This window comes from Besnoitia besnoiti, chromosome VI, assembly GCF_002563875.1.
Source record: "Besnoitia besnoiti strain Bb-Ger1 chromosome VI, whole genome shotgun sequence".
In the NCBI taxonomy this organism is placed as follows: domain Eukaryota; phylum Apicomplexa; class Conoidasida; order Eucoccidiorida; family Sarcocystidae; genus Besnoitia; species Besnoitia besnoiti.
Window position 1 is genome coordinate 1,571,500 of NC_042361.1, and position 27,694 is coordinate 1,599,193.

General features: G+C 59.8%; 4 protein-coding genes across 4 annotated transcripts; 2 read left to right on the forward strand and 2 right to left on the reverse strand.

Moving 5' to 3' along the window:
- Positions 1-1,291: 1,291 nt before the first annotated feature.
- On the reverse strand, positions 1,292-4,748 carry BESB_066360 (putative cytochrome c oxidase assembly protein COX11 protein; the record flags this gene model as incomplete). The annotated part of the gene is made up of 6 exons (XM_029365029.1): positions 1,292-1,332; positions 1,699-1,782; positions 2,284-2,406; positions 2,679-2,771; positions 3,346-3,486; positions 3,950-4,748. 6 exons carry the CDS (start codon positions 4,746-4,748, stop codon positions 1,292-1,294), a joined length of 1,281 nt encoding a protein of 426 aa, XP_029218612.1.
- Positions 4,749-6,171: 1,423 nt separating this feature from the next.
- Positions 6,172-14,331, forward strand: BESB_066370 (uncharacterized protein; the record flags this gene model as incomplete). Its single annotated transcript, XM_029365030.1, has 5 exons — positions 6,172-7,988; positions 8,276-10,308; positions 10,485-10,742; positions 10,831-12,332; positions 12,931-14,331. 5 exons carry the CDS (start codon positions 6,172-6,174, stop codon positions 14,329-14,331), a joined length of 7,011 nt encoding a protein of 2,336 aa, XP_029218613.1.
- A 44-nt stretch (positions 14,332-14,375) lies between these two features.
- Positions 14,376-18,976, forward strand: BESB_066380 (uncharacterized protein; the record flags this gene model as incomplete). The annotated part of the gene is made up of 3 exons (XM_029365031.1): positions 14,376-14,605; positions 15,181-17,240; positions 17,379-18,976. The coding sequence occupies 3 exons, from the start codon at positions 14,376-14,378 to the stop codon at positions 18,974-18,976; spliced, it is 3,888 nt and encodes a 1,295-aa protein (XP_029218614.1).
- A 1,271-nt stretch (positions 18,977-20,247) lies between these two features.
- Positions 20,248-26,303, reverse strand: BESB_066390 (dihydrouridine synthase (dus) protein; the record flags this gene model as incomplete). Its single annotated transcript, XM_029365032.1, has 10 exons — positions 20,248-20,565; positions 21,039-21,417; positions 21,708-21,768; positions 22,354-22,554; positions 22,987-23,072; positions 23,656-23,714; positions 24,141-24,226; positions 24,790-24,977; positions 25,512-25,568; positions 26,128-26,303. 10 exons carry the CDS (start codon positions 26,301-26,303, stop codon positions 20,248-20,250), a joined length of 1,611 nt encoding a protein of 536 aa, XP_029218615.1.
- Positions 26,304-27,694: the final 1,391 nt, after the last annotated feature.

Genomic DNA, 27,694 nt, shown 5'->3' on the forward strand with positions numbered 1-27,694 from the left:
GACACCTATCTTATCTACCTACTTACCTATCTATCGGTCTACCTATCTATCCATCTATCTAATCTAATTATCTATCTATCTACGTACATATATATATATATATATATATATATAGAGAGAGAGAGAGAGAGAGAGAGAGGTCGACAGAGATACAGCTGACGAGCATTGTGCCCACGGGCTAGTTCGCGAGTCACTCCTGCGTGTGGACGGGCTGTTTGCTCATTTTTCCTTCTTCCTCTAGCAACACTCCGCCTACGCCTCACGTTGTCCTGCAACCTGTCACTGCCTCCGCCCCTGACTCTGAGTTCCTCTGTCAGTCTTCTTACATAAATACATATAAACACTTAGTATATATATATATATTTCGCCATCGACGAAGCTCTGAAGTGCTTGTGGATCTGCGTATACAAATATCTGTATTTCCGTGTTTCACGACCTCTACCTGCCCCTATATAAACAGGTAGTGCTTCTCCTGTGCTCAGACAAATACGTCCATATATATATATATATATATATATATATATATATATATATATATATATATATATATATATATATATAGATACTCTGTATGAGCGTCAATCGGAGGAGTCTATCGGTAGTCCCGGGGGGAGACTGCGGGTGCGTGTGTAAACGCAAAGTTTGAGGCGAGAAGAGGAGTGCCAGTCGAGAGCAAGGCTGATTCAGCAAACATCAAAAAAAGACCGCAAAACACATTATCCTGAACTGCTCCGCCCCTGGAGAGGACTTTCACAGGCAAGAAATCATGAGGAGCCGAAACAAAAACCTAGGAAGCGCCCTCTCCAAGGCGGACTGTGAATGTCATTGACACGTACAAAACCTACAGCTGGTTCAAGCACAAATGTATGCATGCGTTCCTACATGCATTCGACATATATACTGAACGAAGAATGCGCAGACTCTTGAGATTCCTCGCAAGTCTGAAGAAGCACCGCTCTGCGGTTGAGACAGCAGATCGCGTGTGGGCAGACAGGACAGAGTCGCGAGGAAGTGACGGAGCTCAAAGAGAGGCAGAGAAGGAAATGCAAAAAAAACAAGCTGGGGCGCGACGCTTACCAGGCCCCGAGGAGAGAGAGGCGTTAACCGGCGATATGCAGTCCAAACCAAATGCCTCAAATTGCCAACAGAGGCGACCCAGCCCGCAGAAGAGGCCAGAGAAACAAAAAAGCTCAGAGGAACAAAGAAACCAAAACGACTGTCAAACGGAGATGAAAACAAGGGACACATTGACACGCAACGAGCAAAACGAGAAGAGAGCTCGCGGAGGAGGTTAGACTTCCACCAGAGGGGGCTTCTTGTCTGTCGGTTTCGCTGTAAGCCCAGAAAACAGAAAAAGCAAACGAATGTAAAAGGGCATGCACCGCGCGTTTTAGTCCGAATGCGTGCGTCTTTCTCGCGAGCCTGGAGTTGCGTAAGCATATTTCCTCCGCTTCTTACGTGAAACCCCCACCAGTATATACATACATACATGTTTATACATATATATACATATATTTACACATATACATACACATATATATATATATATATATATATAGCGAGCCCTGTTGTATATGTATACGTATTAATATCGCAGAACGGGAGTGAGCGGCCTTCACAGATAAACATGAAAATATGCGACCCAACGCCTTGACGCATGTGTCTCAACTTCCGCGGCGCTGGGGCGAGCCAACTCACCGACAGAGAGGTGTTTGTAGTCGTCTGGGATGTTGGCGTCAGACTCGTTGAACACGTAGGATAGCGTGATTCTCTTCATTTGTTCTGCGGAAAAACCGAGAGACAAACTCGAGATCTCGCTGCCACAATGTCCCGTAGTTCCTTGAGAGACTACAAACGAATATGTACATATATATACACATATACAGATATATATACATACATATGCACCCGCCCCTTCTTTGCCAGTTGGCTGCGCACCTAAACATACACATATATTCATATATGAAAACATATATATAAATAAATAAGTATTGGGCATACATGTCTTTGAATATCTATAAGATAGGTATGGGCATGCGTATGCAGGGATATGTCTGTGTCTAGAAAAACAAGACCAATCACCTAGAGAAAAGCACAGAGAATCACATCTCTCTATGTGGAGCGGCAGACGCGGGAACCGAGCGGCGTCAAGACGCGAGCCCCAGGAGGCTGAGAAAGACTGAAGAGACAAGATCCTTGCAAAGAGAAGGAAGACGACGCGAAGGCAACATCGGGCGCAGCAACGCGCGGGACAGAAAAGAAAGGAAAAGCCTTTAAACCTACCCAGACGGGGATCGTCGAGGATGTCTGGATCAATGAAAAAAAAAAACCGGCATGTCAACCTCCTCGTCTGCAGAGAAAGACAGAGTCCAGAAGAAGAACAAAGAGACGAATAGAACGCGCGACCTGCGAGGCCACACGCATGCAGCGAATGCGATGGCGGCCGGTAAGGCAGGCGTGAAGCCTCGAAAAAGGAAGTGAAAGGCTTTCAGAGGTACGGATACGCATGCAGAGAGGAAACGACATCCACTTGAAGAAGAGAAGGGAACCCCGCGGAAAAGGCGAAGGTCGCAGCGCACCGAGCTCGCACAAGAAGCACAGCGCGAGCGCTTGCAGCCCCGCAGAGGAGACAGCGGCGCAAGTTTAACTTTACAAAAAGAAGAGGGAGGGACACTTACGGGGATTGAGCATCTGCTCTTCGAAGCAGAAACACTGGATTTTATTGAAGTAAATTCCGGCCTCAGGCGGCATCACGTTGTAAAGAGAAATGCCTGCGACGCAACAGAGAGCGCCGCAGCACCACAAGCGAAGCCTTGCAGGACTCAAGCGCACCTCACACTGTCTGTCTCACAAATTCGGGGAACCTGAAGAACGCAGGGAAACGAATCTAGGCTGTGCCAGCGGAAGGCGCGCAGGCACAGAGGCATACACATAAGGCTGCGACGCCGACGAACTCACCGCTCCTCTTGAGAGAAAAAAGAAAGAAATCAACGTGACAGCGACAGCGAAGCCCAAGGCAGGAAAACGGGAAAAAAACCCCTAAAAAACTGACGAACTGCGGCGGAGAAGTGCTTAGGGTTTAAGGTTTAAGGAAGAAATGACACTATCGGCGACGGAGGACACACTCGCGCAGCGCCTACGCGAAAATCGCCAGCAGAAAAGCAGCGCGGAGGAGGCAACAGAGGCCAGATTCATCGACGCCGAAACGAGAATAACACACCCAACGGGCGCACGCGCGAGGCCGAAGACTGCAGTTACACAAAGGTACTGCCTGGCGGGCGCGCGAGCAGAAACGCGCCGCTAAGGAGGACGCGCGCGCTCGCGAGGTCTTTGGCGGCAGCTTACCGATGACTGGTTTGTCAAGTTTGTTGCGGGCGCGATAAAACGCCAACGCAGATTCGCCAGGCGCTACAATCACGCGCTTCTGCAGAGGCTCGAACTCCCACGGCACGTTGCAGTGCGAGGCGAAGTCGATCTCCAACAGAACTGCAAGAACCAAGAAGAGAAAAGCTGAGAAAAGAGAGCAAAGTGCGAGAGGTAGAGACGCCAGACTGAACATGTATACGTGAAGATCGAAGAAAAAGGACAGGAGACTTTGAAAGCGCCACACAAAGCACGCGACAACAGACGAGCCGACTCTTGTCATGAATTGAAGAAGAGGAAAAAAAGCACGCAGGAAGCAAGACGAGCGCGCGACACTCTTTTGAAGACGAATAGTTGCCAGAACTCCTCAAGAAGCTAAAATTCTTTTACTTGTACCTAAAACAACAGGTTCTATATACTTTCTGAACATCCAAAAACCTTCCCATCCCTTCGCGGCGCGCGGCGCCTTCTCTTCTTCGGCTCCAAGTCTATTGCCCTCCCTCCCTGTTGCTGCAGACCTGCGGCTCGCGGCCTGTCTCTGCATCATGCAGGCAGTTCGCCGTGCTGATGCCCTTCTTGTGATTACCTTCGTCGTCCTTGCCCGAGCGCTCCCGCGTGGGCACGAGGTCGTCCTCTTCCTCTCCGTTTTTCTTCCCGTGAGGCGTGCGAATTTGCACATATCCGCCGTATCCGGTGCTTTGGCAGAAGGCCTCGTACAGCGGCACGAATGCGAAGGCGACGCTCATCAAAAGGAAGTAGAGACAGCCCCCCAGGACAGCCCAGCGGCGCCGCGCCTCGCGCTCCTGCCGCGCCTCAGATTCTCCGCCGACGCGCGAGTAGCGCCATGTCGAAAAGGCCGCAGTGTGAGGAGACGCGAAAAGCAGAGGCGAAGGGTCAGGCACGCGCGGCGCGGCGCGAGCAGCCGTCGACGCAGAGGGAGAGAGAGAAACAGAACGAGCGGCGCGACAGACGGGCAGACCCGCGGCCGCCTGCAGGCGCATGAGACGGGCTGGGGGAGCATAGGGGGGAAACCAAAGCGGGCAGGTCAGCGGAAAAGCAGGCGAGGAAGAAAAGACGGGATAGAGCAAGGAGGTGGGTTGGAGTCGAGGCTGAGATGGCGCCGAGCTCGCGCAGAAAGACGAGGCGCGGGATGGAGCCCCAGAAAAGGTCTGAGCGAAACGCACGCAGCGCAGAGAACGCAGAACGCCGTCGCGTTTCATCGCTTCGGCGGCTTTCACGAGCCGTGCGACGGGGAGAGAAGACATCGCCCGAAGAGCAGACGCCAGGAGACAGGCCTGCGAGAGGCCGGCGGAAGCAGATGTCGAGGCAGCGGAGGCGCGAAGCCGCAAAGCAAGCCCTCCGGATGTCCTGGGCAAAGCCTCCATCGTTTTGTGACTCATACTGGAAAGAAATCACCCATATCTACTGGCCGCGGCGAAGGGAGAGAGCGAGAAAGTGTGAAACACACTGCGAAAGCAGACGAAGCGAGATGCATGCACCACGGCCGCCACGACGCAGCAGCACACAGGCGCAGGCTGGGGTTCCCGTGCTCCAAGGAGGCAGAGGCAGGGCGAGGAAATCAGATCAAACACTTCTTCGCCTTACTGGAGTAAGCACACACAGACCGCAACTTCTCGCTTCCCGGTCGGCAGGTGTATGTACACCGAAAATCGGCCGCGCGCATGCAAAAAACTCGCATACACAGACAGCGGAGAAAACTGGATGGACGAGTCGTGTGTAAAAAAACAGCCCTCTATTTGCAGAATGACGATGCATAATAGAAGCCATGAAGAGGAAACGTCATGCGTTTTCCTTTGAGAACGACCTGGTAGACAGGCGAGGAAAATTCGAGAGACCCTGGCGGGTCGGTCTCAACAGCGGCATCCAAGTGTTCAACGCAGCTAGCTGACGAGACGAAGAGGAAAAGAACTATACCACGTTCGTCTTCCTGACTACAGTCCTTCGTCTGAGAAAATTGGTCGTCTTTTCACTTCTTATGACCTAGGTTTTTGTCCTCTGCTTCCCTAGTGAGCCCGGCTCGTCTCACCTGTGCTCCTAACGCAGCAGTGTGCGCAGGCCCAGCGCACGCGGCCGCAGTTTGGATATCTCCCTTTCGCGTATTTATCTACCACTTCTATTCTTCAGCGTCCCATCATTTTCACCAAGTCCCTCCCTTTCTCAGTCTGCGTCGACGCCTATAGATTAGACGAAGTGCCCTCCGCGGGGGCACTTCGTCTGATTTCCCGTTTCCGGCGGCGCGACGCTCAGTCTCTCAGAAACAGACCTAAGCACAGGGTGAGAAGCCCGTCGCTCATAAAGTCCATCGAAGCAGGAGGAGGCAGCTGCGACTCTGGAGGCGGTCTCTGCGGTCTAGACCGACGCGCGAGAGAGAAGACACGGAGGCACAGAGAGGAAGCACATAAAGAACTAGACACGAGAATGAAGTGGAGGACGACGAAGGAGTGGAGCGGAAGGAGAGAAAGAAGGAAAGAGAGAAAGATAGAGAACCGACTTGGCTGCGAATGGAAGGGAGAGAGGAAAGGGTAGTGAGACAAGCCGAGAACGGCTGAGCCCGTCGCCTCGCTTGCCATCCGCGACAGAGAGCTCGTCAACAAGGCATGAAAACCGCGACTTTTCATGCTTGACACACCATGAAGATGACCCCTTCAGGAAAGGCTGGGTGAGTGTTTCTTTGATTTCTGTTTTTCCGCTGTCTCGCGCGAAGCCTCTGGGCTGAGGCGCTCTCAGGCTCTCTCGTCGGGGGGCGCCCTTCGCCTGTCGCGCTTCCGCCGTCGCAGCCGCCTGCGGATGTCGCGCGCGGATTTCGATGAGCGGTGGGTTCTTCTGCTCTCCTTCCAGCGAGTTTTGGAGGAACTTGAGGACGAGAATGGAGAGACGCAGGCCCGGCGCGAGCCGCCTGAATTGTTTGCGGCTTCGCGTGGAACTTCGCCGGCATACCTGAAGGGGAGAAAACAAAATGGCGACGCGCACTCGAGCAGGGAGAAAAAGCTCGAGGAAGGCGAGACTGCGCGGCATGGAGTTGAGCATGGAGAAGAACGAGGCGAGAGAGAAGACGGCGGAGGTGAGGAAGGAGCCGCAAGAGGAGACGAGACCGATGACGAGAGGAGCTCTCAGGAGCGCAGCAGCGGGGTCTACCTCGAGCAGCTTCGCGCGTTCTGTGACAGCCTCGGTTGCTGCTTTTCCATCGATGAGCTGGAGTTGTGTCTGGCGACTGCGTTGCCTCCTACGCGTTGTCGTGACTCGATCGCTTCTTCGCCGCGTCCTGCGCACGCGACGTCTTTCGCTGACCGCCCGCGCTGTCATTCCTCGGCGCCTACAGCAACGGCGTCGTTCCTGCCTTCTTGCCTACCTTCTGCGCATGCGCCCGCCGATACGCGGCAGAATGTCTGTCGACACCGCCACAGTCTTTTCTCTGCTTTCCCGCCCTCAACGCTGCGGGACTCTCGCACGCCGGCGCTTTTTCGCCTCCTTTCGCGACTTTCGCCCGCCGTTCTGCGCACCCGCTTTCTTTCGCTATCGAGTCTTCTCCGCCAGCACGCGAACTCGCTCTGCTTCAGCACGCAGGGCGCCGCGATCCCCTGTCGTTCCTCTCTTCTGCATTCGCTCGACTCCGCGCTTCCTGCGGGGCTTGCAGCGGCACACGAGAATGCGGCGAAACTCCACGGCAGCAGTGAAGCGCGCGAGAGTCCTGCGTGCAGGCTTGGTGGAGAGAGAGCGAGCGCAGAGCTAGATCAAGGCGGACAGCCAGGCAAAAAATCGTTGACAGCACACCGGCGAAACGCAGCGGAGACAAGGGGCGAGGCGGGCACCCCCGGCGCGAGGGCCTGCAGCGACTCAGCGCGAGTCAGCGCGAGCGGCGGGAACGCTGGAAACAGTGAGGCACCAGGGTTGGAGGGCGAGCGACAGCCACAACGACTTCAAGAAGAGGTGGTTCGGGTAGGAGGCGGCGGAGGCAGCCTTCCGCCTTCGCCGGAGAAGAATGGACTCAACGAGAAGGTGATCTCAGTTTCTCAGGTGCCGGAGGCCCGCGCCGACGTTGCCACAGGGGACGGCTGTAGCTGCAAGAGCCCGCTGGACGTATCGGACAACACAGACGACGAGCAAGAGCTCTCGCCTCTGCGGCGGGGTGCTGTGCGAGGCGCCGGCGTGCCCTCCCGGGTTTTAGAAGGTCGCGGTCACTCGGTCCTCGTAGGAGCCGTTTTGCTCTTCAATTGCGAAGAAGTCTTCTTCTGCGAACCGCGGATCTTGTCGCTCTTCACTCGGGACCACTGGAGAGGCATGAGGCCTCCTGAACGCCACGAGCGGCCTTCGGCATCTCCCGCGGCGCTTTCGCTCTCGTCGCCTTCACCCTCGCGGCCTGCGGAGGCTACGAGGCCTCGCGCGAGGGCAGGGCCAGGCTTGGAGAGAGTTTCAGAAGTCGAGGCGGAGGGACGGCACCAAGCCAGCGAGAAGGCCGCTGCGGAGGGGATGCAGAGGCCGAACTGTTTGAAGTGTCGGTGCAGCGCTGCTCGGTTTTTGGGCGCTTCGCATCGAGCCGCTTCGCAATCGGGAGTCTTATGCAGGCCGGCGTCGACGAGGGCAGCGGTGAAGGACCTGAGAGGCGAGTAAGAGTGCGGCACAGCAGGGCGAGCCTCGGAGCCAGGATTCGTCGGCTGCCGCGTTGCCCTCTCGGCGTGACGCCTCCGCTTGCTCTGCGCTTTTGCCGGTTTCCTCTTTATCCGCTGCTTCAAGAGAGTCGTCGCCGCGTTTGAAGCCGAGCGTCTTTCTTCCGCGTGTGCCTCCAGGAGGCGCGGATGCTGAGGCCGGCCCGTCTCCTGCACTTTATCTGATCCTCGCAAAGACGTGGACGTATCTGCCGCCGGCGCTCGCGCCGAGGCGCCTCCCCCCTCAGCGGAGGGGCGCTGGCGAGCTCGCTGAGGCGTCGCTTCGTCGAAAATGCCGAAGCTGAAGAGCGAATCACGTTCTGCCTGCGCCTTCGCCGGTTGTGTGAGGGGGGAGGGAACGGGGCGCAAGGCAGCGCCAGAGCCTGCAGACGCCGAGACGGAGGTGGCGAGCGGCGGTGCCTTGCAGAGAGAGCGAACGACGAGAGGGCCTGCGGGAGCGAGAGAGAAGACGACGCAGCGAGCGACAGAGGCCCGCCAGCCAAGGAGACGGAGAGGCTGGAGAGGGGATTCGAACGAGAGGCGGGCGAAAAGGCAACGTGCGAGCAGGGAGAAGGAAACGCCGCGCAAGCAGGCGTCGGCGTGCTGCAAAAAGGCGCCGCCCATGAACAGGAGGAAGGACGGGCAGAGGAAGGCGGAGGACTCGGGGAAACTGCGAGAAAGAAGACAGGAGCTGGACACTGCGAAGCGGGCGCGCGGCGGGAAAACAAAGTGACTGAAATCAGAGGCCGCAGTGAAGAGCGACTGCGCACGCAAGGCGTCGTCGACGTCTGCCGTGTGGGAGCGCGAAGGGAAGGTGCATGCTGCAGGACCTTGGAAAAAGTCATCCCGTGCGCGATTCGCGTTCGACAGGGCCTGTTGCAGCTCGACGCGTCGTCCTGCGTGCTCTTCCCTCTCCAGGCAGCCGCAGTCGCCTGCGAGCCAGAGATAGGTCTCCCGCGGGCGAGGGAAAACAGCAGACCAACTGTGAGAGAGCCTCGCGGCGCAGAATCATGCGACACCGCGACGCGCTCGCAGGGCGAGGAACAGGGCAACCTCTCCCAATGGACGTTTCCCAACGCAGAGGGAGGCCACGCGCGTGTGGCTGCTTCGTCGTCTCTTGGCCGTTCCTCGTCGCCTGCAAACAGTGCTCTTCCTTCGAACTCGTCGCCGTCCTCTTCGCCTCGCCTGGGCGCTGCGGCTTCGCTTCATTCTGCCTCAACTGCTTTCTCTTCCCCTCCGCCGGCGTCTTCTAGGCGCCTCACCTCGTCCGCAGCCTCGCGCCGTTTTTCACTGCTCTCTGCTCCAGATGCTTCAGTCGCGGCGCCTCGCCCTGCGTTCGCCTCGATTGGCGGCGCCTGCCGCGCGTCTCCGCGTTGGTCCGTGTGCGGCGAAGTCGCTTACGTGAGCCCTCTCCTCCAGTGGCGCGCGGATGCCTGCGTCTCCGCGTCTCAGTTGGAACCTCTTGGCAGGAAACCTGCAGGCGGCAACCGCGGCGAAGGAGGCCGGCGCTCTTGTCACGCCGAGTGCCGCGAAGCGACGGAGGTGCATCGCCGAGGGAGCCGCGCCGAGAGCCCAGAGGCGCGCAGGCATCACAATGGAAAGGGAGAAGGTCTGCCGCGCCGAGAGAGCGGGGAGCACGCCGGCACAGCTCCGCCCGCCTGTGAGAAGGAGCAAGAAAAAAACGCGCTCGACGCAGCAGCTGACGGGTCTGACGGCGCCCAGAGAGGGAGACCGAGCGGCGGGAGCTGCGCGGTTTCAGGTCAAGGAGCCCTCGAGGCAGAGCGCGGAGTAGAAACGCGGCGCGGAGACTCGTCGAATCCCCGAAGCCGCAGTCGCTTTCTCCGCCGCTCGCTGGACGGGCAAGCCTTCCTTCTCGCACGCATCAGACTCTTGTGTCGAGGAGATCCGAGCCCTGCGGAGGCGTCGCGTGGGCACCTCAACGCGCCTCTGCCTTCGTGCGATGCCGCTCAGCTCGCGGCGGAAATCGTCGTTTGCTTTCGGGGGCTCGCGGGTTCGCTGCACCAGCACGCCCTCGGCGCAGGTCGCCGTGTGATTTGCACCGCCCTGAAGAGAGGGAGGCTGTCCGCGGGATTCGAGTGGCACCCGCCTGCCTGTGGAAACTTCCCTGTCGCCGAATCCGCAGCGCCTGCATCTCAGGCTGAGGCACGGACGCGCGAGAAGAGCGAGCCGATGGAGTCTGCTACAGGCGTCGAGAGCGGATGGAGAGGAGGGACAGGGGGAGGAGGGAGAGGCTTGAAGAAAGCGCGGAGTGGACGCGCCGGTGAGATTGTCTTCCTAGCCACGGATGAGACAGAAGTCATTTCTCTTGATGATAAGTCTGATTTGTTTTTTCACCCCACAAGGCTTCATTCGTGTGCGCTTTCCTCTTCATGTCCAGTCCCCTGCCTGTTTTCGTTCTTCTTCACATCCTCGTGGCCTGTCGCGTCGTTCCCGCAGGCGTATTCTCCGAGGCGCTCTCCGCAGCCCGCCAGCCGGCCGCTGAGTTCCTTCTCGCTCAGCTGGCTCGACTCTCTCTGCGCGTTGATGGAGGTGTCTGGCTCTGTCTCGTCTCCCCGCCGTCTCCGGCCTTCCTCCTCTCTCCTCCCTGTTCCCTCTCTGCCTTCTGGCTCGCCTTTTCGGGCTCTTGGGGCGACGCAGGGAGACTGATTTCTGCAGCCGCGCGCCTCCCTCGTCTCCGCTCCGCTTCCCCTCCACGTGAGCAGCACTGTCGAGCGCTACCTCGGCAGCTGTACGTACACCGTGGTGCGCGGCTTTCTGCGTCTGCTTCTTGTCTTTTTCGGAGCCTGCCAGACGAGCCAGAGTCATCCTCTGGCGTTTCTGGGCCCCGGCTCGCGCCTGAGGCTCTCGCGACAGCACCTCCTCTCGCGGCTCGTCGGGCAGAGCGCCTCCATTATTCGGTGGAGGCTGAGATGCCTTCGTGACGAGGAAGATGCCGCGGCGGCTGACGCGGAAGATGAATTAGGCGGCCTGCGAGAGGCAGGAGACCTCACCAGGGTCTGCTTCAGCGGATCGCGGACTGCAGAACGCGGCTTCGGCGACTATTTCCTCCCGCTCGCTCTAGTCAGCTGCGGCGACGGTGGCGTCGAAGCAACAGTCCCCCGCGCCCTTCCCTCTGCCGCCTTTTCGCCTTCGCCCTCTCCTCCCTCCGCGCCCGCGGCTTCGCCTTCTGGCTCGCCGTGTCTCCTTGAAGGGTACCCCGAGGTGTTTCCTCCATCCGCGCGACTGGTCGCCTGCGCGGAAATCCTGCAGCGCTACCGCGCCGAGGGCGACCTTCGGCTCCAGATGACGCTTGACGACGAACTGTACGATGCGTGCCTTTCTGCTGCGCAGCTCGCCGACTCGCGGCCCGTGCGCAGCGCTTGCGACTCCTGCTACGCTTCGCCGTCGCCTTCCTCTCCTCGCGCTCCCGCGCGTTCGTCCTCGCCTTCTGCGCCGCCAGGGCGCGCGTTGCCGGCAGCCCCAGTCGAGCTTCGTGCTGGAGAAAGACGGCTCTGCATGCAAGGCGGCTGGGAGGTGGGCGTCGGCGCCGGCGACTCCGAACTCGAAGCCAGTGGCGCGTCGAGCCTCAAAGGGCGCGCTCGCGGCTCTGCGCAGAACGCGGAGACGCCGCACCAAGGAGAGATGGCATTGAAGAAGAGGAGGCAGACTGGAGAGGAAGAAGCGGCACATGTCCCACACGAGGAAGCAGACAAGCACGCGACGGCGAAGAGAAGAAAGAGCGGCAACGAGCGCCAGCGCACGCGCAGCGCGTCTCCCTGTGCTGCATCTACAGATCTGATAGAGCTTTTGCCGGGTGCCGCGGATTCTCGCGTTTCCCCGAGGAAGCCTGTCCTCTCGAGACTGTGCGTCCGCCACGCTTTGGCAGCTCAGGAGGCTCTGAGAAAGTTTCCCCTTGCCTGGCTCACCGCATCCCCCAGGGCGACAGTGCTTCTTCCTCTTTCTGTGCTCGCCGAGACCTGGGACTTGGAGTCCTCGCGCGAGAAAATCAGTCGATCACCAGTCGCTGCGACGGCCTCTCCTCCGCCGCGCCTGCCTCGCTCTGTTGCCTGCGGCTTCCCTTCGCTTGCGGCAGCGATCTCGTTAGCTCGTGACTCGGGCTCGCCTCCTTCATTGCCCTCTCTCGCCGCGCCGCTGTCGTCTCGGCCGCCCTCCCTCGCGCTGCCCTTTGTCTCGCTCTCTGACGAGCTGCTTCTTCTTCCGCACCTTGCCACCTGCAGTTTGACAGGGCGCAGTCTATCGCAGCGCGATCTGACTGCGCCGTGGAGGCCTCTCGCGCCCGCGGAGGTAGACTGCAGACATGCAGACGTCTTTCCGCGCGCGCGAGGGTCACGTGAGAGATACGCGCGCAGGCGAACAGGCGAACCAAAGCGAGACACGGACTCCGCGGGAGGCTGTGGAGGCGGAGAAGCGGCGAGGGATAGCTCGCGCAGAAGGCACAGGACGGAAGACAGAGGACTGGAGGAGCGAGGAAGCCCCGCAGAGCCAAGCAGAGACACATTTGGCGAACCGAGTGCGGAGGGCAGCAACGACAAGCGACTGGAATGCCGCACGCGCCTAGCAGATGCAGCCGCTTCCGCCGCCTCGCCTGACGCTGATCGCGGAGAGAAAGCGGAAGGCTGCGGCAATCCGCATGCAGCGCCGAGGGAGGAACGTGGCGCCTGTGCCGCGGGTGCCGGGTGCTAGATGGAAGAGGGCGCCGATGGCATCGCGGACGAATGCGCCGAAGCAGGACAGGAGGAGGACGGGGAGGCGGAGGCAATTGTGTTCGAGGAGCTCGACTCTCTCTTCCTTCGTCTCCTCCAGCAGTCGGTCTTCGCGTCCTGCCTGCCTCGATGTCGCCCCTTCGCTTGTCAAACTTGCGCTCGCGTTCGCCCCTCGGCAGTGTAAAGAGCTAGCAGCGACGCCTGCGCTGTCCTCGCTGGCGCGACATCCAGGTGCGCGCGGCGAGCCCAACAGGCGGCTGGCTAGCGGGAGGATCTGCGCAGCCTCTTCCAGCCTTTCGCCCTCTGGCGATGACGCAGAGCTGGCTGAAGCCTTCTCTCTCGCGCTCTTCGCGATCGGCCTCCGGGGAGCACGCGCCGCGCCGCTCGCCGCCTCCCAGCTGACGCCTTCAGCGCCAAGCGAACCACCGGAGGCCGTGGGGCGTCCATTCGCTGTGAGAGGGGACTTTACGGCTGACGCCTGTTCGCGGCGTGAACTGTCCCGGTGCTGTCCCTTCCCTCCTCTCTCAGGTTCAGATGCCTCGTGGCCGCAGCCCACCAGCTCCACTACCTCCTCGCGCCGCGCTGACGAGCAGCCCCTGCTCTGTCCTCTCTCCTCCTATTCGCAGCCTCCTGCGCGCTGCCTCTGCGCCGACGTCCTGCGCCGGCTTCTGCTCCTCCAGTGGAGCGAAGCCGTGAAGCCGTCCCTCAGGCTTTTCTCCGCAGTCCTCGCCAGCGGCGGGTGTCGTTCGGCTTATATTCGGAGAACGGGCGCCGATGGCGCGGCGCAAGAGACCTCGGCCGCCTCGCGTCTCTCCGCCGCCGCGAGAGAAAGGCGAGAGGGCGTCGTTGCGGAGACGGAGTTGCGTGGCGGCAGGGGATGCGGGGATGCGGGAGATGCAGGAGACGCAGATGCCGAAGAGGCCAAGGCGCGACGGGCGCCAGGGAGGGGGGACGACGGGTTTGTCGCCTGCTTGGCGCGTGTACTGCGCGAGGCGGAGGCCTTCCCCGGCTTTCTCGGAGAGCGGTACCTGAGTGAAGCGGTCGCGGCGCTGCAGGCGGAAGAAGAGCGAGAAGCCGCCGAGGACGGCGGACGAGAGAAAAAAACACAAAGTCGCCGGGCCTCTCTCCGGTTGGCGCGCCTTCGGCGGCTGCCGGCTCCTGCGCCGCCGTATAGACCGCTGCAGACGTGGCTGCTCGCGAAGAAGCCGAGACTCGAGTGCAGCTCGACAGGGAGAGGAGAGGCGGAAGAAGGAGAGACTTCAGGCTGCATGCGTGACAGCACGCAGCAGAGGGGTGATAAGACGCCGACGGGGGCAGTATCAGAAGCATCTACGCGAGCCGCAAACGCGGACAGGAAAGAAGACCTCGCCGGTGGCAGCTCTCGCATACCCTTGCTCTCCAGCGCGCCGCGCGCGAGCTCGCTGGAGCTTCCTACTGTTGAAAGGCGGGCGCATCCGCGGAGCATGTCCGCAAAGCTCCAATCTCATCGGGTGCTGCGGGGGAGGCCAAAGAGCTACGGCGCCGACAGCCGCCTTCTGAGGCGTCTCGTCGGAATCCACTTCCTCTTCCCGCGCGCCTGAGGAGGCTGTCGCGTCTCGCCTTTCGCAGTCCCCTGTTCGCGGGCATGCGGCAGGCTGGGCATCCGAGCGGAGCCGACGCTCCAGAGGCGCTCCGGCGGAGGCGCGTGGAGGCGCAGGCGCCCGCGGGGCTATCCCCCTCGCCGCGCGTCAGCCTCCGCGGGCTGGTGGTGGTCGATTTGATTCTCCAGTGCGAAATGGGCAGCACAAGACCGGCAGGAGGACGGGGCGCGAGGAGTCTAAATTCGCGAAAGGAGGCTGAGTGGCTGCTAATCAGGTGAGGGCGCGAGTCGAGATTGCGGCTCAGACGCATTCTGCAAGACACACACTTGCGGCGAATCGGAGAAAGCAGAAGAGTTCTGTGATAGGACAAGGCGAAGGCCCCGTGGCACTGTAGAGTTGCGTGCATCTGTTCATTCCCATGTATATTCATGCCATACCCTACTACCTATCTATCAGTCTATCTATCTTTATCTACTTATCTATTCGTGTGTATCTACTTACCTTTCTGTCCGTATCTACGTATATTTCTATCTATATCTGTCTTCTATCCGTTGACCTATCTATCTATTGATCTCTGTGTATATATATACAGCTGTTTATTCGTGTCTGTGTAGCTGCGTGAGCTTGAGTTCCTTGTACCATATTTCGTGTTTTATTCGGCATCTTCGAGTCATTATGATATACGTGTGTATAGATTCATCCAGTTGCCTGCGCTAGTGGAACCCCGCCCTTCCCCCCACGCGTCGCACAGCACGGCTGTTGCTCTCCGCATGGCTGCGGCGCGCTGCAGCTTGCAGATCCCGCGGTTTTTCCAAAGCCGTCCTTGGTTCCGTGTGTGTGTCTGTGTAGGTTGGCGGATCCGCATGGCTGCCGGCTGCGCGCTGGCTGCGGAGACTCGTGCTCTGGGGGTAGTGCAGAGGGCGCGGCGACAGACGAGAGCGTCTGGAACGGCGACAGCGACATCTCGTGGAGTGGCGGTTTCGTCGACGTCTGCGTACCGCCTCGCCTGCTGCGCTCGCGCGTCTCCGCGCAGCGGTTTCGCACGTTGCACGTTGGCATGATTTTGAGTCTCGAGAATCTTCTGCACCTGGTTTTCTCTTCTTTGTCTCCTTCGTTCGCGGCTCCGCCCGCGGCTTCGTTCCGCGCGTCCTCTCCAGCTTCTTCGGTGTCGCCTCGCGCTTCGGCTCCACGACGGCCTCTATCGTCCTCCGCCTGCTCAGCCGCCGCGCCGGGCTCCCTCCGCGCCGCCGCCCTGCCTCCGTGGCTCCCCAGTTACCTCTCCACTTTCCTCTTCTCGCTGTCGCCGCCTCCGCATTCGCCTCAGATGCCTCGTCCGCTACTGCGGCACAGGAGAAGCTCTCCTGGGGGCCTGCTGCGCCGCGCCGGCGCCGCGGCAGGCGAACCACCGGAAGGGAGGCACAAAGGTGAGGCGGGCGTCGCGGGCCAGGGAGAGGCAGCAGAGGAGCAGAGCTCAGAAACTCGGCGCGGATCGGAGGACGGTGCGGAGCGGCGTTGTGAGCCTCGGCCTCGATTTTGGAAAGCGAGTGGCGCGCAAGGCAGCGGCGCGGCAATCGGGGGGGCGGCGGTAAGAGGAGACGCGAGTGTGCGGCGAGAGCCCTCGCTGGCTGGGCTGGAAGGGGAGTCTCACGAGGCGCCGGGGAGAAGCAGGCGACCGCGGAGACTGCGGAGGTGTCTCGAGTGTGGAGATCTGCTGCTGGGGATGCAAAAGCTGAACCACATGCAGCAAAAAGCCGTCGCAAGTCTCCTCCAGGCCGTGGAGACTCTTCCGTCCACGCGCCTGTCTGGTGCATTTCCTTCTTCTCAGCTCGATTCGTCGTTTCCGCGCTGCAGGGGGCCTTCGGGGTTGCCTTCCCCCGCGCGTGCCTCAGACGAGTTCGGCTCGTTCGGTTTCGAGGGAGGGCGCGAAAGATGTGCGTCTCCTTCTCGGGCCTCCGAGGACGCGGTGAAGCAGCCCGGCGACAAGAGGCCGGCGGGGTGCCTGCATCCAGAGGAAGAAGCGGAGGCGACGCAACCGACGCACGAAGAGCAGAAGGCGCGAGACGTCAGGCCCCCCAAACAAAGCGCAGACGCGCCAGTTGGTGAAGCCCGGTGCGAGACGCAAGGTAGCCCCGCCCGAGAGACGATACCGTGTAACGCCGGAGGCGAGCCCGCAGAGGCAAAGCGTCTAGAAAGGCAGAGGCGAGCGGACGAGGCGCTTCTTGAGAGAGGAGAGGGGGCAGACACTGAGGGGTGCTGTGCGCCAGTGAGGACTTTCCCTGTCTTGGATGACAATTTTTTTCACGTTGTTCTGGAGTTCGCGTCAACGAGCGAGATTTCTGTTGAGGGCTTTGACTCCTCTGCCCTGACTTGGGCTGCAGTCCCTTCGCAAGGTCTCTTCCTTCAGCACTCGCGTCCGCTTCCTTCCTCTGCGGTTACGTCTTCCTCTCCGTTGTCTTCTTTGTCGCCCTCTGTGCCCGGTTCCTCCTCGTCTCCTCAGGCGTCGTCGCACCCAGCCTTTGGCTCGCCTCTCGCGGCAACCCTCCCTGTCTGTCGCTTCCCGGCTCGCGCCTCCAGTCGAGGCGCTCTCAAGTTCCGGCTCTGCATTGGCTGCGTCTGCTGCTGCTTGTGTACGAGCTGCACGCTGGTGCGCGAGCGCGTCTCTCTCACGCTGCGCGTCTCTCCCTCGCTTTCGGCGTGCCATCCGTACGCACTGGCGCCGCAGGGCGAGCCGCTGAGCGTTCCTCCCTCTTTTCTCTTCTGCGCGCGAAACGCGAGAAGCCCCAGTGCCTCGGGCGCGCGCCGCAACCCCCGGCCGCCCCCAGGCGGGCGCCAGACTGCGGCGACGGGCGCGGAGAGAGACAAAGGCGAGGCCAACGCCGCGCTGGGTTGGTCTTCCTCGCCTCGACAGCGTAGGGAAGGAGGGTAGGCGCGGCTCGCGTCGACCGTGCGCCGCCGCCTGTGCGCACATCGAGACAGCCACCCAGCTCTCGGCGCCGATCGGCGTCCGTGGAGAGATTCTGTCTGGGGTGGCGAATGTCCTCCGGCAGGCTGTTATGAGGACCGAGTGTCTTCCTCGCTTGAGCCGCCCGGCGTGTTCCAGCGTCAGGCCTCTCGCGAGCCGACGCTCGCGCCTGGGGTGCGTCTAGACGCCATGGCTGCTGCACTCTCGCTCTCTTTTCCCTTGTCGTATTCCCTCGTTTCGCCTCCCCAGGCGCCTGCCGCCCCTGTGGCGGTGAACAATGATTTCGCTGTCTCTGCGTGTGCTTCGATTCCTCCTGGACATGTCTCTTCGCCTCCTCCCTCTCGTTGGTGCCGCGAGTCTCTAGCTTCGTCTGGCTGCCCTGCGGCGCCGGTCTCTCGCCTCTCTTCCTCAGAGGTTCCCGCGGGCTTCCAGCCGGTCAACTGCTCGAGGCCGTGGGTCCTCGCCTGCAGTTTGGAGGCGATTCTGCGCGTCGTAGCCTCCTTCGTCTGCTGCAGGTGTCTGCTGCCTGTGGCCTTCGAGGGCCTCTGCGCGTGCGGACTCCGCCTGCGGAAGGCCGGTCGCGGCTGCGCCAACAGTCGTCTGCTTCTCAGCATATTAGCCGTCGTGCAGGACTCAGCTAGCATCCACAAATATCCGGTTGCCTTCCAGAACGCGACAGGTCTCGCGCTGCTGGACGGCCTGTACCGGCGGCAGTCGGGGCGACGCGAGGCGCAAATTGACACACCGGGCGCGTGCAGAATGTGCGGCGAGCGAGAGGCGCAAGGAAGAGGGGGGAGAGGCGGGCTGCAGCGCACGGCGGAGATCGACGATGAACTGGAGGCTTTGTCTGAGAGTAGAAGGCGAGAGCTTTTCGAGGCGAGTCGTTCGTTTTCCGTCCCTTCGCGGCCTGCCTTCGCCGTCCCCCCCTGCGCGGCCTCCTCCCCTCTGTCCGCCGATGTCTCTCGCGCTGCAGCTTCCGCCGCCTCCCACCCTGCGCTGGGCCCCGTCGCTGCAGCCCGGGGCTCGTCTCCCGAGGAGGAAAGCGACGAGGAACCCCATGACTCCGGGTTCGTCTGCAGCGGATTATGCGACAGCGCCGCGCGTTTGGCTGTTGGAGCAGTCGCGGAGAGTCTCCTCGCCCGCGGCAAGGCGCAGGACGTCCTCTTCGAAGGCTTGTCGTGTCCGCGCTGCCTACAGCTCGCTCCGCTGGCCTTACAGCGCGACTATTTGGCTCCTTACTTCCCAGCGTGCTCGCGCGCCAACCGCGAGGGGCTGCCGCCAGGCGCAGACGCGCCCCACGCAGAGGAGCACCCGCGGGTGCATCTGCTTCTGGAGGGACTCGTGCGGCGCGTCGTCGTTCCTGCGCCTGCCGCGTCTCTCCGTCGGCTCGCAGCCCCATCCTGCGACCTGCGTGGAGCCCAACGCGCCGCAGAAACCGGCGAAGCCGCTCACGCGTGCGGTCCGGCGGCCAAGGAGAGCGGCAAGCCGCGCGAAAGTCGTCACAAACGGACTGCGGGCTTCGCGCGGTGCGGAGGCGCAGGACGCGAGCGCGGGGTGGAAGAAGGCGAGGCCGGAGTCGTCCCGGTTCTACTCTGCATGCGAATGAGGGAGCTTGATGCGAGGCAAGAAGCCACGCTGCTTCTGGACTCGTGTTTCCGGGACCTGCAAGTCGGGCGTTTCTAGCAGCTGAACGCCAGACTCGCTCCCGAATGTCTATGCGTGTGTATAAATATCGATATATATATGGATAAATATGGGTATGTGTATTGTATTCGTGGAGGGAGGCATTCGCGCGCGCTTCATGTGACTACGCGCGACATGCACGTGCAGGCGGAAACATGCCAGCGGCCATGCGCGGAAAGTGAGGCAGAATCGGAAGAAGGCATGCAACTGATTGCATCTATTCACCTTCGAGATCTGCATCCCATGGCGACGGTGCTGTCGCAAACGGACCGATATACTTGCGTGTTTTGTGTGCACACCCCCCTACCCAGGCGCGTGTACCAGCGTGTCGCTGCATGCATATCTTCATGCGTATTTCCATGGATACGAACAGGGAGGGCAGGCCTCTGTCGTGCCTGCAGAGATGTGTAAGGTTCTACGCCGGCATGGGCGAAGCATTCAGCAGGGAGCTGCTCGGCTTCCGACTCAGGTCGCGCCTTCTATGGTTTTTGGTATGCATGACTTGGGTCTCGTGGGACTGAGACACCTCGAATTTCTGCATTTTACGGACGTGCAGGGAGAAACGATTTGTGCGGCGTCTTTGCTGTGTGTTGAGTGCAAGTCCTAGGTGCACTCGCGCACCCGTGTTCGACGCGTCTGGAAACTAACAAACTGCTCGCGGGGTCTTGTTAACCGTTTGTCAAGCGTTCGCGCGAGTCGAAGGCGACAACGCAAAGTCAAGCCCGAGCCCCATCCTCATCTCCGACTCTGCGCGGCTGTGGAAAAGCGGAGACGGCAAATTTAAAAAGCGTCTCGCTCGCGGCGAGGCGAACGGAGTGAACAGAAGGCGGTAAATACCACGAAATCGCCGCCCCAAATACTACCTGTGGCATGCAGTCGAAATGACGCAAGGAGGCGCCGAAAGTCACAACGGCCCAAAGTTAAAGACGCAGACGGAGAGAGAAAAAAAACGAAAGGCCGGAATGCAGTTGAGACTTCACCATTGGCAGGCATCTATCTACATGCTTCTGCTCAAACGCGCGACGACAGACAACTTAGCTAGGTTGTCGCAATTTTGTACGCACACGCATACGCTCGCTAGCGGCCGATGCCAAAAATGTAAAACGCACTGCCGAGCTCCATCCCTATTTTCTGAGAGAAGACCTCTGGTGTTCGCAGACGATTCAGAAGTGCATTTGTGCATTGAAACGTACACATATCGGGTTTATGTCGTAAATATATATATGTATGAAAGCGAGCGTACTGACGTGAAAGCACTTTGTGTCTCGCGTTCAGTCGGCGATGAAGAGACTGGAAAGGACACTTCCGTCGGAGCCTTCTGTCGCTTCCCAGATGAGCACTTCTTGTTTTTCGTCTTTCTCCTTCTTGATCGCACGCGCGTGGTTTGTTCGATGGCGCCAGTACCAGGTGTTTTTCTCCTGTGTCGCTCCGGTCTCCGCGTCGCCTGCTCCAGAGTTCTGTTTCTGGCTCGTCTCTGCTCTTGGCGCATCAACGCGCTGCTGCACGCCGCCGTGTTCTCCGCGGAGAGCTTGCCGCACGCGCGCTGTCGCCTCGGCGGCGATGGCCGCGTAATCTTCCAGCTCACAGGCCTAAAGCACAGCCAAGAAGCGCACAGAGACGCTGCGCATGCAAAACTTTTCCGCATCCGAAGCTGCATCCAGTCAAGCTGCAGCCGCGCACATAGTTGCTGGTGAAGCCTAGAAGCACGACGCGCGGCCGCGGCAGCACACGCGCAGAAGACGACAGTCTACGGCGGCTCGGGGCAACGAGTGCACCAGAGAGAGTGTCATAATTCTGAAAACCTAAACCCTACACCCTAAACGGAGATCACAATGAGCGCCGACCGATAGTCAAGCATCGAGGCGTCTCAAAGAATGCCGCAAAAGCAGAACGCAAGCGAGCGTAAATGCTAAAAAAAGAGGAAGCGCCTGCATGCAGCAACACGCGTGTGCTCAAAAACAAATTCACATCCGTCCATCTATGTATATATATGGTTATATGTTTATTTCCAGAATTGTTTTCTCTGTTTGTTTTGTTTCGGGGAGCACGGCGTGTTTCGTACCCGGGCCAAGGCATCTCGCAAATCTTCATGGTGAAGCAGGACAGGATGGAGGCAGCGGAAGAGATGAGATTTGATGAAGCTGAAGTGCGGCGGCGGGTAGCGCTCGCAGATATCCAGATACTCCAGCATGACGAGGCAGCGGTCAAGAAGACAGGGCGACGCCTCCCAGCAGGACATCGAAGAGCCTGCGAAGCGCGGGCGCGTGCAGGAACGCCTCACAATCTCGCGGAGAGAAGAGTGCGACAGAAACGACGAGTAGGCAGAGAGGGGATACCCCGAGCGAGAACTCGAGAACGAGAGCGAAGTCGACGCGAAGCGAGAAGGCGCAAAGATCATCGGATTGTCCAAAATGCCCTCTGCTGACATCACCGCGTCCGCCCTGCATGCATGCATGCGAGAAACGCAAGTCGCGACGCAGCTATGGACCCTGCTACCATAACGCGACGCATATACATATATTTATATACGCATGGGAGAGGCAAGTACGAGTCGATTCACACGCAAACACATGCAGAGTGAAGTCTCCGAAAGCCCGTCCCCTTCCCCTCCCCCTTCTCCCCTCCCCGTCCTGTCGTCGCAAGTGGGGGTTAACGAAAGTGCCACGCTGCGAGGGTCGTGGGGTCAGCATCAGGCATCGAACGGAGTGTGCAGCTAAGCGCACGTCCTTACTTGGTGAACTCGAGGCACCGGAGGGCGTCTTCGTAGGTCTCCACGCCTCCATTTGCTATCACTGCGCAAGAAACGAAACGAGCAGAGACCCCGCGGGGAGAAAAACGTGAGTGGCGAGGACGCCACGGCCGCTGCACGCAACTCGAACGGACGCAGAGAACGCAGAGCCCAGACAACCTCTGGAAAAGGCTCGTCAGGCAGAAGAAGTGTGATGCGCCGCAGAGTTTCTTTTGAGAACGGAGAGGCGAACGCTACGCCAGACGAGTCAGGCTGCAGCAACGCGGATCGACGGGCGCAGCGAGCCACAGCAGCCGCCTGAGGAAAATAGATATGTGTGCCTATGCGCGTGAAGGCCCGCGTTGGCGGATGCATGTCACGCGAGCTGCAGGCATACAGCCTAACCCCTGAAGTGGATGCACAACTCACGCCCGCGTACACAGACATGCGGCCGCACAGACAACAGGGTCGGGTCCGAAAGGCCCCACCGGACGCCGAAACGAAACCGGAAGTCCGTCGCGGCGGCCGCTTGGCTCAGCGAGCCCCGAACTCGGGTTCGGCAAACGCAGGCCTTCCCAGTCTGAAGGAGCAGTCCAACGCGTAGTGTATCCCCCCAGAAACAGCCTATCGGGCCTGCGGGGGGTCTTACGCGGAATCGTCAGACGTTCTTTGACGAGGCGAATCGCCAGCCAGTCGCAGGGGCCGACGCGCGAGGCTTTCTCCTCCTTCGTGCGGCCGTGGAGACAGAGACATGCGCAGCCGGCCGCCTCAACTGCGTAGCAGAGCTTCAGCGTGTCTTGAATCCGCCTCTCGTCGTCCAGCGAAAGCGCCAGCGGAGAGCGCGGGACGGCTGAGAGAAACGGACGCAACGGAGCCGCGAACAAGGCAGCTCAGAAGGCGTCCTCCCGCCCTGCAATCCTCACAGGCCGCTTGCCGCCGCCCGCCGCGAGGCTTGCCGAATCTGTCGACTGTCAAGCCGAGAAAGAGGTATCCGCCCGGCAACACACGTGAATCGACAATGTACGAACACCCGAAGGCCGGGTGTCCATCCACGCACAAACCAGCCTCTCGTGCTAGAGGCCGGAGGGCGCCACAAGAAAGGTGAGTCAGCATCGGTGCATCTTCCTGGAGGCGCGCAGATTCGCAGGCGGCACAGCTACTGCGAGCATGCAGATACGCAAATGTGCGTGCCTGTGGATGCTTCTGCGTCATCACAGCTTGGTATACACTCGCGCGGGTCCACTAGAGAAAACGGGAAGCACAGAGAGCCGAAAGCGCTCACATTCCGTCGCCGGTCGCGGAGAAACCTTCCGCATCTTGCAGGTGACGGGCGTGTGCAGGTTGTTGTGTAGAGTGGAGACGATGTCGCTGAGGCACACACCACGCACACGCAAACAGAGACAGGGACGAATTCCCGCATGTGAAAATGCGTTAAAAAGAAAACGTAAGATTCACACACGTTCATACGCAAAGCTGTCTGCAGACATAAAGTGGCATGCGGTGCGATTGCGAGGCGATCGAGGGACAACTCCAGCCCTGAAAACACGACGACTTTTCACACGCATGCCCTTCGGCAGCATCCAATTCACTCTGAATGACGCGAGTAGACCATTCTCAGACGTTTATCCTGTCAAAAATGAAGCGGATGAAGAGGTCACCGCTTACGTGAAACTTGCTTCACACGAACTAGGCCTTCCGTACACAGACACATGTCAAGCGCATTTGGCGGCGTCTCTGCATCCTGAACGTCAGGACTCGTTCCCAGCGCCCCTACACCCCCTGGAAGTCTGTCGCCTGTGTTTCCTTGCCAGAGCTCAATATTCTCTGATTCTGCAAGAGTCTAGGGCAGTTCTACGCGTGGTGCACCAAGGCAGCCCATGCCCAGACCCGGGCGCGATGCTCTGGGCAGCGGCGGCCTTTCAGCGAGCTGTGCATTCGACGCAGAACTCACGTGATCAGGCCGCTTTCGTGCAGCAGAAAGGCGCCGTAGTGGCCTCTCCGCGCAATGCCCTGACGTCGCAATTCAACCCGCAGAGCCCATGCAAAGCGAAATAAAAGCGCGCAGACAGTCCAACACGCACGCAAGCCAGCCCTACGCAGCGCCTCGCGGCTCCCGAGTCAGAAAAGGCTCGCCTCGAGTCGCCTTCCATCTCTACGTGTCTTTTCAGCACGGCGCGGGGAGCGCCAGCACCGCCACGCGCCATGCATCTTCCTGACGCTCCGTGTTGCATCCTGCTCACTCAACTCCGGACTCCTCAACTCCAGTCGCGCCGTCAGCCAAGATGCACCGACGCTACAGGTTCGCCGTCGCTTGGCGGAATGAACCGAGCGCAAGCCGAAGCCTCGAGCGGAAGCCTGGAGTGAGCTGGTTCCCACCAGGTGTGTGGCGAAAACGTTTGTCAGCCCGCAGTCGCCACGAACCGAGCGCGAACGCACCTGTGGGCAGCCAAAGTTCACGTCGACCGCATCCACCTCGTCCTCAACGAGCTGTGCGGCCGCCAGCAGCGTCTCTGGAGAATCGCCTGCGACATAACGGCGTCACCCACCGAAGCAGCAGGACTTGACACGCCACGGCGGTCGCCGCCCGGGACGCGCAAGCTAGGCGGGAGGTCTCCGCGCAGCCGCGGACGCCCTGCGAGCTCCGTCGCCGCAGGACCGAAGTTGCGCGGGATTCTCTGCTCCCCTCCGGCACTGAGTGACCTTGCACGTTATTACGAATCCCTACAGTGTGACGACGAGTTCAGAGGGTAGAGCAGTGCACCTCAATCGAGCTGAACCTGCGCTGCACATGTTCGACACTGAAAGCAGACAGAAACATTCACTCCGATCCCCTCCGGACACCAGGCGGCAAAGTGCTGGCGTCTGGCGGATGCACCGCGTGAAACATGCAAGCTGTGATCTGCGCGGCACATGCACGGAGTTGCAGCTACCGACTCTTCAGTTCGTTGGGTAAGCGGAGAGTTGAAACCAGGAACGAAAATGACGATTCAGACGAATGGCGCGGCGCACGACATGCATGCGTCCGCAGCAGCTCCTACGGTTCAGAGCGTGGTTTTAGCTGTCGAGGCCGGCGCCCACTCCTCACCGCAGAACTGAACAAAAAGGGGCTCGTCTGCGTCACCTCCCTCCGCACGCTGCGCAGGCCCGCGCGACCTCTGTCGCACCTCAGCCTCTTCGTCGTCTCGCTTCTCTCCGCTGTCAACTCCTCCCTCGCGGAAGCCTGCAAGTGTTTGCCAATGCAGGTCTCTGTACTTGGGATCTTCTATGAAGAGTCTGCGGGGAAAATGAACTCGTCAAAACCATAACGTTGTCATTTCAGTGGTTAGCGGTGGTACTTCTTCGGAAAACGACTCCCCAGCCTCCAATATTATTAACATATTTGGTTCCTGAACATCACAGAGATGTCGAATCATCGCACTCCCGTCACCCGCCTGGTGCGCCCAAGACGCCTGCGACGACGCAAGGAAGCCGCGCCTCCTCACCCAGGTCCCGCGTCAGACAGCGGCGCAACAGAGACAGAGGACGAGTCTGGTGCTCGCGGTAGCGCAACTCAAGTGCATGTCAGCTTGCGCAGTGAGAAGTACGTTCACGCGCAGGCACCGAGAGGCAACTTGGTCTACAAGGCGCTCTCTGCTCCGACAAACACCCTCGCCGCCATGTGTTCAAGAGCCAGGCGGCCGAAGAGGAGACAACCTGAAGTATTTGGAGGACAAAGGTAGTCCAGCGAAAACACCGGGGTATACGTTCGACAGAGCAAGCCGAAAACGGAAAGTGAGAGATGACGGTGGAGAAAGCGACAATCCTGACCTGCTGTGCATCATGGGCGTGTAAGCGAGATCGACGCCATAGCGGTGACAGAGGACTCTGCGAAAGAAGACACCACGCAGAAAAGAGACCCGGGTGTTTTTTGGTGTCTATTGAGAGCGGCAGAAGGATGGGTTTGAAGACGAAGCAAGCACGCGTCGCTTGAGGACATGGAGGAGAAACCGAAGGAGAATAAAGGGCCGCGCAGATGGCGGCAAAGCGCACACAACTTAGTGAGTGTGGAGGGAGCCTCCATTGCCCAGAAGCGCCTGTCGCGGCCGGGGAGGAAAAACGTGCACAGAAATATCGGCGGGGGACGGAGAGAGGGCATGCGCGACACGCATGTAGCTCTTCGTCTGTGTGCACCTTGGCAGTTGGGTCGCGAAAGAGTCGCGTACGGAAGAAGGCAGAGGCGCAGAAAGTCGCTCTGAGAGAGAGGCGAATAAATCAATGCTAGAGCGTGTGAAGAGGGCATGAATGCCGAAGATGCCGAAGAGTCGACGGCGTTGCAGTCTCTGATGAGCATCGGAGAGGAGGGGAAGATTCGAAGGAGGGAATCCACGTTTTCGTCAAGAGATCCAGTATGTTGAGTGGAAAAGGAGGTCGCGCGCACGCTCACCTGAAGGCCAACTCGCTGGCATCTACCATGGGAGCCATCACGAACCGGGGCTTGCAGATGCTCTCCCAGAGAGACATGGAAGTCGACTTCCTGTCTTTCTTCTTCCTCCGCCTCTCTCCTTCCTCCATGTTCTCCGCCTCATCCTCTCGCCGATCCTCTCCGGAAAGACTCTCCATGGTGGTGCGCCGCGCGAACCAAGCAAAGGCTTGCCAGTAGGGAGCCGCGAAGCACGCGGCAGACCTTCGTCTCCTCTGTCTCGCTTGGTCGCCTTGAACGCTGAGGCCTCCGCCGCCTCCTGGCCGCCTCTCCCCGTCGCAAGCCTCAGTCTGTGCTTCGTGACTCGCGTAGCAAAAACAGAATGGAAGGTCTTCGCGTCTCTGCTCTGCTGTGTATGGCGGGGCGGTCACTTCTCCGGCAACACCGCCGTCCGCCTCTCCCGCCTTGCTAGGTTAGTCTGCGGTGTGTAGGGGAACCTATGCGTATTCGATGGAAGTAGTCGGGAAGAAAGCGAGTGAAAATATGTTCTAGATCCCCCAGAGCGAAACAGCCGCCTCGCGCGGAGACAGAGACGGCGCTGGCGAGAGACGGGCTCGGAGGCTGGGCGCCGCGGACGCGACCGAAAGAGCGTTTTCTACGACAAAGAGAAAACCCCGAGACCGGGAAGTGGGCAGCGTGCGCTTTGCGCTTAATAGGCTTTTTTTGCTGGCAATTCTGAATGAAGCGTTTTTGTGCCACAGTGCATGCGTTTCCCCAAGCTTCGACGCATGGATTCGCATGCGTGCCGCAGAGGTGACAGGGCGCGGCTTGCAGCCTCAGCCGGCGTGCGCGAATGTCAGATGAGCACAGAGTTCCCTTCTATAGAAAAGACAAGCAGCACACGTAGGAAGGGCTTCTCTGTATTCCGAAGTACGCCTGACAAAAAGACGTAGGCGCACATACAGATATCAGGCGATTCATGCGTTCCGAATAGGGCCGACGAAGAGATGCGCGAGCCGGTGGGCGTTGTGGTTGAACGCGGGCAAACTCGAGAATGAATATTCGCCGCTCTCCTTGCGAGGCTCCCCGTCGGTATTGTCAGGCGTCCGCGTAGGTCTCTATCCTCTGCACCAGACTGCCTCTCTCCATGCCTGGCTGCCTGCATGCTGCGCCATTTTCAGACCGGTTCGCCTGACTCTGCCCACATCCTCCATAGAAACTCTCTACCCCAAGCGACGCAGCAGAAACCACGCTCAGGACGTGACATTTGCATGCCACTAGGATAATATTGGACCTGAGAGTGCACTGACTCCAGAGGGCTTCGCACATGATTTATTTCAGTGGATGCTGTGAGATGGCCGTAGTCCAGCGGCTCCTATAGAGGTCTGTCTCAGATGGCATTGATGGCACCCCTTTATGTATCCAAAGGCGAAGCATCCGTTAACTCTTGGAGATCGAGAAGCCGACACGTTTGTTGAAGCATGTCACGAGACCGAGAGGGAGCGGAAGGAAATGGTGATTCGGCTCTGATTCTGGAAGCGCAGTCTTCTGGGTGCTGCATGAAAAGCGGCGTACTCACGCGAGCCTGCCT